This window comes from Urocitellus parryii, chromosome 3 (genome assembly GCF_045843805.1).
Source record: "Urocitellus parryii isolate mUroPar1 chromosome 3, mUroPar1.hap1, whole genome shotgun sequence".
Lineage (NCBI taxonomy): Eukaryota > Metazoa > Chordata > Mammalia > Rodentia > Sciuridae > Urocitellus > Urocitellus parryii.
The window spans coordinates 68,527,435-68,538,145 of NC_135533.1; the positions used below are offsets into that span (position 1 = coordinate 68,527,435).

General features: G+C 36.8%; 1 protein-coding gene across 1 annotated transcript in view; it reads right to left on the reverse strand.

Moving 5' to 3' along the window:
* Pnpla8 (patatin like domain 8, phospholipase A2) overlaps window positions 1–7,343 on the reverse strand; it is a 44,449-nt gene extending 37,106 nt beyond the window's left edge. Inside the window, exons 1-3 of the mRNA XM_026408110.2 lie at window positions 7,149–7,343; window positions 826–1,970; window positions 529–678 (exon numbers count right to left, since the gene is read on the reverse strand). Coding sequence (XP_026263895.2) covers window positions 529–678; window positions 826–1,881 — 1,206 coding nt within the window. The 5' untranslated portion in view covers window positions 1,882–1,970; window positions 7,149–7,343. The remainder of the gene's footprint in view (window positions 1–528; window positions 679–825; window positions 1,971–7,148) is intronic.
* Window positions 7,344–10,711: the final 3,368 nt, after the last annotated feature.

Sequence of the window (10,711 nt, forward strand, 5' to 3'; positions counted from 1 at the left end):
ATGAAATAAAAACTAGCAAACGCTTTACATATGAATTATGTATCTTGTCTTAAGAATAGTTAGAAGTAGGCTGTAGTTGTAGCTCAGTAGTAGAATGGCTATCTGGCATATGTGAGGCACTGGGTTCAATCCTCAGCACCACATAAAAATAAATGAATTAAACAAAGGTAGGGAAAAAAAACTTAAAAAAAAAGAGTAGTTAAAAGTACAAACATCTATACTGCAAGTAAGAAAACTTTGGCAGCTATTAGGTAATTCAACTAATATACTGATACTAACCTTCTATTTTATAAATGTTTAACCTCAAAATATAGATGCCAATACTAATAGTATAATTTATATCACAGACTAGGGAATTCATTGGCATAATATATATCACAGAATCAATGAAGCAATTACTGAATACATACAAAACTACAAATAATTTCAAAAAAATAAAAAAGAGAAAGGCCTTGCTTTCTCCATTGAAAAAGGTTTATTAACATTTTTATTCCAAGACAAAGCTAGATTAAATAAATTAGAAATTACCTTGACAGCCACTCCTTTGCCTTCAGGAAATTCTAGAAGATGAAAAGTCAATTCTTCAACTCTAGTAATGCAGAGCTTTGGGTCTGCTGTTCTTCTTAATGCCTGGACCAATGCCCGGGTTCTGTTATCAATACTCACTCTTGCAATAATCTACAAAGACATAACATACATACATAATATATTTAGAATATGAAACTGTTCTAACAAATAGCTAATGTTTCTTAGGTTCTATTAGGAAATGAAACTTAAAAATCTGACAAAAATTAACACAATCAAATCACAGTGAAAAACACTTGCCTTTTCTCGCTGAAGAGATAAGTGTTTTTTCTCCTCTGCAGTTTTTTCTTTGCTGACAGCCTGCTCAGTTTTAGTAGGATCTTCCTGTTCTTCTGGCTGACTCTTTGAATCATATTTTAATTTGGGGACAAGTCCACCAATATAACCACCTACCAAAGCCTGAACACCTTCAGTGGGTCGAGAAAGAAAGTTAGCAATACTTTGTTTAGTAGAAACTGGAAGAACATCAGGCATTCCACTCTGACTTGCAGGCTTGTCCACAGTATCTATGGAAGATCCAGAGCCTGGCTTATCAGTCAGGATGCCAGGATCTGGAGATATGGACTTCTTTTCTTGAGTCTTTTCACCATCAAGTTCGGATTTGACCTGAAAATGTTTATTTCCCTTTTTTGGAGACATTTTTTCCTCACGTTTGAAGTATGAATTAATATGATTTGATAAAAAGTAGAACGACTCTCCAAATTTTGTAGTTATGCTAGTTGAGTAACGAAAAAGGCTTTGTTTACCTAAATCTTCTTTATCTGTAATGTGACTTTTCTCTTCTGCAACAGGACACTTTTCTGCTGATTTATCACTATATTTTTTCAGAGATTTGATGGCTTGTTTAAAATTTTTCTGTTTTAACCAGTCACCATCTGATACTTTTCTTAATATTCGAGAACTTGGCTTAAATTGAGCTAAACGTGAAATCATTTCATCGTGATTGCCAAAAACAGCCTTTGAAACAGAGTTCAAAGTACTTTTAATACGGGACATATGAATGCTTACTTTTGTAAGTCCCTTAGGAGCAGAAGTACTGAGTTTCAAAATTCCACTATGTAAACCATGGTTGCTTGGGGAGTAATAGTGCTTACTCCAAGAATAAGCTTCATTTTTGGTCCATTTACATCTTACTTTGCTGGCATGGAAACCTCTTTGTAGACTGATATGGCTTATCCTCCAGAAATGTTTAGGTAAACACCCAAAAGGCAGCTGCTTGCTTCTCTGCTTCCCACAAAGACTTCTTGCATTACTAAGGAGGTAAATATATATATCTATAGTCAAACTAAAAGACATAACTTAAAAATCACTTATTTTCTATATGACATTCTCTCACTTCATTTGTGAATGCTTCATTTAAGAAATGCCATAATTCATGGTCTTACCTAAAATGGCAAACACAAAAAAAAAAAAAAAGAAAAATTAGGATTTAAGTTAAAATCAAAATTGAGTATAATATAAAATTTGAACCATACTTAGCAAACTGCCTCAAAAGAAAAAAGAATATATTTCCAATATACCTGATACAGATTTCACTTTTAAACTAATAGAAAATAATTCCCCTTTTTAGCTTGAGTAATAAGATGTTTAGAAAAGAAGCTAATCTAGGAAAGTTTCCCAATAGGTAGATTTTTTTTCTATAACACACAATTTAATATGCAACTTAGATATTATGCTATTTTTTCTTCCTATTGTTAATTATTTGATTAGTTTATGTGACACCAGACTTTAAGTGCTTTGAAGACAAGACCAACTATCAGAGTGAATAAAACAAAACAAACAAAACCCAATGGGTTTGTAAAAAACCCATTTTAAATATAAAGACACATAAAGATTAGAAAAATATGCCATGCTAACACTAATCAAAAGGAAGCAAGAGTAGGTATGTTATTTTCACTCATAAAGGAAAACACACAGAATCAGTAAGGACAGTTTCACAACACCATCAATCAACTGGATATAATTGACATTTTTAAACTACTAAATCACAGAGAAAAACACACATTCATACCATGCCTATGTGGAACATTCACCAATAAAGACAATATTCTGGGTAATAAAAAACAACAGAACATAGATCATATAATGTCTGTTCTTAGACCACATGAATTAATTAAACTAGAAATTAATAACAGAAAGATAACTGGAAGCCTCAAAATATATGAAGACACAGAAAGCGAAAGAAACATGAATTACTACCTCAAAAATGAAAGAAGGAACATGACTATCCAATGGACTTTGGAAGGATAATACAGAAATACTATGAATAACTATATGCCCATAATTTTGATAACCTAGATGAAATGCACCTATTCCTTGAAAGACACAATCTGCCAAAACTCACAAGAAGAAACACACAATCTGAATAGGCCTATATTTATTAAAGGAATTGAGTTAATAATTAAATAACATTCCAAAACAGAAAGCATTAGGTTCAGATGGTAGCAAATAAACACATGTAAACAGAACAAAAGCATGTAAAAAATCCACAATGAGTACACTAAGAAATTGTGCAGTAGTGCAGTTTTACTGTAGGACCTAGTGAGATTACAGGAGGGGAAGGTAGAAGATGATATTGAGGAAGACAAAACTAAGAACCTATTGTCATTATCCAGATAGTAGTCTCAAATAATATTGCATGTGCACATATTATTTTAAAACATTTATGGGAAAGGACAGAAAAAAATGTAAACCTGTCTGCTTTCTTGGCTCATCTGAACTTGATTTGCAGACAATGTGAGAAAACAAGTTAATAGGAAAGCCCTTGATAAAATATATTTAAACTACTTGTAGATAAAAATTCATACCAATGGAGGGAAATCTACAAGTTGAACTTGAGGTCTGGGCATATAGTCAAACTACCCTCATGGTGCAGAGACCCTAATGAAACCGGTCAGCTGGTGACAACTGGAATTCCAAGTCAACTGAAGCCACCAAGTAAAGACACTTCCAAAGCCCAGGGCAACTAGACTCCCACACTAAACAATTACCATTGAATTTAAGCACAGAGATTACAAAACATGCAAGGAGATGAACTGTCACCTACAGAGAGGATCACCAAATGCAGCCAATAAGAAAATGTGCAACCAAGATTCAGAAATACAGAAAAAATAAGTAGATTTAAAATGTTCAGAGATATATCAGAAGCAAAAATAAAGCGAACAAAAGACATAGATAAAAAGTAAAAAGGAAGAGCAAAATTTTGGGAATGAAAACACCAGCTACATGCTAGTTTTGAGACCCACTTATAATCTAATGACAAAATAGGTAAATAAAGGATTGAGAGGAAATTATGTAAAAACCAATATAAAGGACACAGTCTTAAGGAAATTTAAGGGAAAAGCATTACATAAACATAAAAAGGGGGAACTATATAATAATAAAAAGAATGAGCCATTTACTTATTAAACTTCAGGTAATCTTGTGGGCCAACACAATATTTTAGAAAATAAAAAAAAAATAACCACTAATAATGTATATCATCAGAATGAGATGTGCTATGAATTAAAATAAAGCAGGAGGTAAGAGAAAAAGGACATGAGAATACTATTTTAGAAGTATAATTAGAAGTGAGTTGACATTTTACTAGAGGATCTTATGTGAGGAAGTAAATTATTAAGAGAATCTAGGGGGAAAACTTTCTAAGAGGAAAAAGCAAGCAAAACTTTGGAGACAGTAATTAGCCTTCAGTAAAACAGCATGCACAAGGTGGATGAAGGGAAGTCAGAAAGAGGATTAATCATTGAGATGAGTTCAAGATTGAGGCGAAGACAGAGCAATGTAAGACTAGACTGTGATTAAGAAGTGTGCATTGTCTCTTTCCAAAAAGATTTAATAATCATGAGTTATCATAAAGGTATCTTTCAACTTTGCATAGAACTATAGACTATAAAGGGAAAAAAAAGAAGAAAGAAAAGAAATGGAAACCATAGCAGGCGAATGATTTTATAATCCAAATGAGGGATTTTAATATACTCCTCTCAGAAAACTATGACTATCAAGCAAAAATTACAAAACTTAGAGGATGATCAACAAGTTTAACTTGTTACCAAATGCCAACACTAGAAATTCAAGATAAATATTTTGAGAGTGAATTCAGTCAAACCTAAGTCAAGAGTGCAAAAATGGGGAAAATAATTCAAAGTTCCATCATCAATGAGAAAAGAATAACAAATATAGAGTCGGTAAAAATACAATGGAGGCTTATATAAAAGCAGGCGTAGTGGCACACACCTATAATCCCATCAGCATGGAGGCTGAGGCAAGAGGATTGTGAGTTCAAAACCAGCCTCAGCAATTTGGTGAGACCCTGTCTCTAAATTTAAAAAAAGGCTGGAGATGTGGCTCAGTGGTGAAACGCCTTTGGGTTCAATCCCCAATATCAAAAAATAAAAATAAACAGAAAGAAGAGGCTTAGATAGAAATGGAGTTTTAACTAAAGGAATCAAGGGATTTGCCAGGAGGAGGCCCATATTGAAGTCTAAGAATGAATTACAGATGTTATGCAATCATTGCAATAATGTAGCCAAAAAGGTAACAAGGGTCCTGGCTAAGTAACAGTATTGGAATGGAAAAGAGGGCTACTGTAAGCCACATCTGGTAACAGGTCAAGGAAACTAATTGAATAATGAAACACAGGATTGGTGACACCAAGAATGGGATATGGAGAAGTAGGTGTCAAGAGAATTGACTTATGGTTCTAAATCAGACACAGAGGGAAAATACCATTGTGAATATGAAAAAACTAGGAAAGAGCTAATTTAATATGAGGAAAAAACGAATTTTCTTTTGGATTTACAGAATGCAAGTTGGGGTATATAAATTAAAATGTACCTAGACTGTGGATTCACATGTGGAATTATCAGCGCGTGACACCTGAAACCATTAGACTGCACAGATTTACCAAAGGATAGTTTATGGTATATATTACCTGAGTATTCTTGAACCTGATAAATGCTCCTCTTTATTGAAAATGCTTACTTGCAAATATACATTATATCTTCTGAGACATTTCAGAAATATTCCCAGAGCTACTATAGTATTCCTTGGGTTTCAAATATCAAAGCTCTGGCTTAGAGAGAACATGTGTAGTAGAGATTTGAGTGACATTCAGGTTTAGGAAGAGAAAGAAACGCCCTCCAAGGAAATGAGAGAGCATGGGAGAAAAGATATCCTCCAAAATTCAGGAGCAACTTTTAAAAAGTAATGGACATTAAACAGGATAAAATACAAGATATAGGAGAGAAAGTTCAAAGCAGAGAAATGACAGGACAGGAAGGTGTCTAGGGCCTAGAATTCTAACTCTGACCTTTTTATAAATGTATGTTCCACAAGTGAAGCAACGTCCATGCTTCAGCACAATCCTTGTCTCAATTAAAGGAAAAAAACAACTCAAAGTACAAACTGTACTTGAATCAACTCTGCATGTGAAAACAAGTGAATATATAAACTAGTGAAACTGATCCACCATCCAACATCACTAATGAAAAGGACACTACTTACAGGATTTTATTTTAGATCTCAGAAAAATAAGATCAACACTAAAGTATAATTAATAAAAATTATGAAATAACATGTTCTTATACTGAAAGTAACACTAATCTGCATAAGAAATTTAACAAAATAGCTAAAATAAGCTTGATACAACTACTTCACAAGCATAAACTAAGTTTACAGCTTAGTGTACTTTTTAAAAATTCTCAGATTTTAAGGTTCTTTATATTACATTATTTTAATGACTTTTTCTTGAGATCCTGAAACATACTTTTGTCATTTTTGACATCTCAACAATTAGGATCCAGAATACAACTGTTCCTGGAAATAAAAATAGTATTTTTAAAACTACTATATGATAGTCCCTTAGGTCACATCTCTGCTGACTCTTGAAGAGTCACCACTTAGTCACCACTTAGAAAAGTTATCATTGTACTAGGGTGGAACCAGGTTCCTCTCAGCATAATCACAGAAATGGCAAGAAGGTAGGAAGTATTGCAATACGATTCACACAGCTTCACCTTTAAAAAAAAGAAAAAAAAAAAAAAAAAAAAAGCACACGCACTTGAATCCGCTTAAGCAGTAGAAGCAGGCAGTGACTGGGCCAAATACGGGTGGGGCGAAAAAGAAATATCTAGCAATGAAAGCACGAGGTATACAGTGACAGTCAAGATCAATGTAAAACAGAGAAGTTGTTTTTGAGAGTCACCAGGGACCTGCTGGAGAATACTACAATCCAGAGGAGACAGACTCCGCGAAACTGGCAAATCGCAGGGGTGGGACAAGAGGCGCAGGGAGGGACAAGCGAAACCAACCGCGTCCGAGGCGGCAGCACCCGAAGAAGCAGAGGGGGGCAGGCGGCGCTGCTCACCAATCAGCCCCGGGACCCGCGGCCCCTTCCGGACCCGGCTGCCACTGGGTGCCTGGCTGCTGGGACCTCCACGAAGCCGGGCATCTTCCCTGACTCTGAAGTGCCCAGGATAGAGAGACGGAGGACCCCGTAGGCAGACAAGTGCCCGGAGCGACCAGCCTGCTTCTCATCCCGTCCCCATCCTCTCGCGGCCACTTACCGGGATGCAGGCCGCAATCACAGGCCACGGTGGATACTAGTCTCTTCCCGGCTTTGACATCTACTCTGGCCGGCCCGCATCAGCTGAGCTTCCAGCACAAACAAGCGCAGGAGCCGGAGCTCCACCCACTCAGCTCCGCCCCGCCCCAGCGGAAGTGACGCACAGGCCGTTCGGGTCTACCCGCCCGACACCGTACTGTTCCTCTGCCTCCCCCCTGCACTTGCCCTCCTGGTCAATGGCGGCTTCGTCCCCGCCCTGAGGCATGCGCAATAGAGCGTGACAGCGCCAGCCCTGAAAGCCGCGGCAGAGGTGCTGGTGTGCACGCGTGCGTGCTTCCGGAGAGGCGTGGCTTGGCAAAGGGGCGTATTGGCATTATGGTCTTGTCTGGGTGCTGGAGCTGAGCCTTACAGGTTTTCAGCGGTGTCGGATCTCAGAATAGAGTCCAGACTTGCTTTTGAGTCACCCGTACGAAATGTCACTTAAAAGCACTTTCACATATATTGTTGGAAGTTAGCAGATTCTGTCTCTCCCGTGGTTAAGACACTGCTTTCGAATTCTGACATTTTATGTGTATCAAGTAGGCAAACTGGAACCCACAGCAGGTCTAGTGTTAACTGTCAAAACTGTTAAATTCCACCTTCAACAATAGCCTTCTCAAGATGTCGATGCTATAGCACGCTGTAAGATTATTGTAAAGTCCTTTAGGAAGGGGGATTATATGAGCTGCCAAATTTAGTGTGTGTTAAACTGATAGTAGTTTTTAAAAATTAAGGAGGAGAAACCAACTTCCTAGGCCCTTGAGGCACAAATGGCTGGACTATGTGCATCATAATGCCTGGTAAATCCCAGCAGTACATAAACTAGACATCTTTAGCTACACAGTAGTTAATAGATGTACACCACAAATTCAAACATGGAGCAGAGTGGCAATAATTTTAGTACTTGAGACATTTTTTCCCATTTTTAAAGAAAATACTATTTTGGCCTTGCTAAAACATAAATTGAGACGATATAGGACTACTGCAATAGGTGTCAAGACAGTAAGGGAGAAATTGAGCTTGATCTAAACACAAAGACAGCTGGGATTTAGAGTCAATGAGCAAAGTGACTGGTCAGTGGATTGAAAATTACTAAGAGGTGACATCAAGAGTCAGGTACATTCTTGCTAAAATGGCTTAACAGGATTCTTGCTGAAGGTGCATGCCCATGACCAGAAATCAATTACAGGATGGAAGAGTCTTTCTAAGTTGACTTACAGGATTCCTGCTGAAACTGGATTTAGGTAGATATGAGGCCAGGGCCAAAGGCAGAGGCCTAGTTGAGAAAAGGGATCAGAGGAGCATAATTAAAGTTTGATAAGAATAGAGTCTGTCATCATACTCTTTCCCCTTGTTTTCCTTCATTCTCCAGTTTAATCAGATAATATCAAATATCCAGATTTTTTTCCCTGAAATTTCCAAGTAACTCTCAACTCCTCCTCCTTCTTTTTTGACCTGCCTTACCCACCACCTACCTTTAATTAGTCATGAAGCTGATGAATCTCACTGTAGAACCTCTTGCATGTTTTCTCAGTTCTATATTATTTTCACTTCCTCGGTTTAGGCTTTCATCCTCACTCATCAATCTCATCTAAACTGGTTTTACAGCTAGTAACTAACCTCTAGCCTAGTCTCTTTTGTGCAACCAGAGTAATCTTTCAAAACTTCAAATCCAATTATGTATTCTCCCTGATTAAAAAATATTTTCTGGCATGTCATAGAATAAACCAAAAGGGCAAGATAGTCTCTGATCTGCAGCCTTCCAGGCTTCACTTTCCCACTCACTGCCTCTTATTTTACCCTCCAGCTACACCTATACTTACAAAAATACTGAGCTTTTTCATATTTAGTGCCTCCATCAATGCTGTTGGCTCAGCTTCCCTTCCTCCCTCTTCTAATGATTTATATGTTCTTCAACCAGAAAAATCTTACCTTACTGTTTCCTAGAGTAAATCATTTCTTCTGCCTGTGCTTGCTTCTACTATTGCCCTGGCTGCACAGTATTGTAATGTATTCATTTATATGTAGGCAAGCATCATACAAGCATGGAGTGTAAGGAAAATATATTTGTGTCTTCCGGATCTAGTATAATACCCAACAAATAGTATACTTTAAATTTCTGCATAATTAAATTGACTTAATTTTATTCAGGTTACTAGTTTGAAAAGTTGAAAATGGAAAATAAAATCCACTTATGATTTTTTTTTTGATGTTGGGCAAAATTTCAGAGGGAAAGATAATTTTATTTACTTTTTACCGCCAAAAATTTGTAGTATGAAAAATAGAAGATTATTATATGTGTTAATAGCAGACCGATTCCTTCAGAAAACTATCCATATTTGGAATAATGATAAGTACAGTAATTGCTTAACCCTATAGTCTTCTGTAGCTAGGTAAAATAGACATTCATATTGCTCCTGTATCATTTATTTATGTGCTCATATTTATTTACAAGGTTTACTGATTTTGTTATCTATTTTAGATTTGTTTCCTTCCTCTATATCAATCCCTCTTTCTATTAAGATCAGTTCATAATAATTCTTCAGAGAACTTCTAGTCTTTTTAATGTTGAAGCAAAACGTAGTGCAGTAGACAAAATAAATTTAGTCATATTGTTGTAAAATATTTCTCCAGATTACCCAAGTGAAGGATAAGCTACAAAATACTCCAGAATTATGGTCATTGTGGTAAACTGAATGATGGCATCTAATAAAAAGGCACTTGCCCAATCCTGGAACCTATAAATATGTTGCTTTTATAGCAAATGGGACTTTTGCAGATGTAATTGAGTTTACAGATTTTAAGAAAGGAAATTATCCTGTATTATTCTTGGGGGCCTAATCTAATCTGTTTGGTCCTTAAAAACAGTAGAGACGTGCCAGAAGGAAAGTCAGAGATATTCAAGAAGGGAGGTATGGGGGAAGGCAGGGAGCAATTTGATAAGAAATGTAGGTGACCCTAAGAGAGGCTTCTACCTGAAAGCCATCAAGAAAAAATACACTCAGTTCTATAGCCTCAAGGAACTCCACTCTGACAACAACTGAAATAACCTTGAAAGCTTATTTTTCTGTAGAGCCACCAGTTAAAAGCACAGGTCAGCTCGTTTTCATTATTGTGACACCAATAGCAGAGGAACCAGCAGAAATGTGACAGATGAATTTGAGTTGTTTTAAGTCAGTAAATTAGTAGTATTTTTTTTTCAGCAGCAACAAAGAGTGAATATGAATAGCTTTATGTAGTTTAAGACATTGTAAGGATCCGGCGAATCGTTGGAGAAAGACCACAAGAGACGAGCTTCATGCAATGGGCAGGAGGGAGTTTATTGAAGAGAATCCTAATTCAGCGCGCTGAGGCTCAAGGCTCACTCAGGAAGGGAGAGCGGCCCACAGCCCCGAGCAGAGGTTCAAGCAGAGCTTAAGTACACTTTTTGGGGAGGGCGGGAGGCTTTGCATACATCAGAACAAATCATCATGAGGCGCGGGGAAATTGATCAACAACTCTGAGACGTGATTGGCACATTCATTG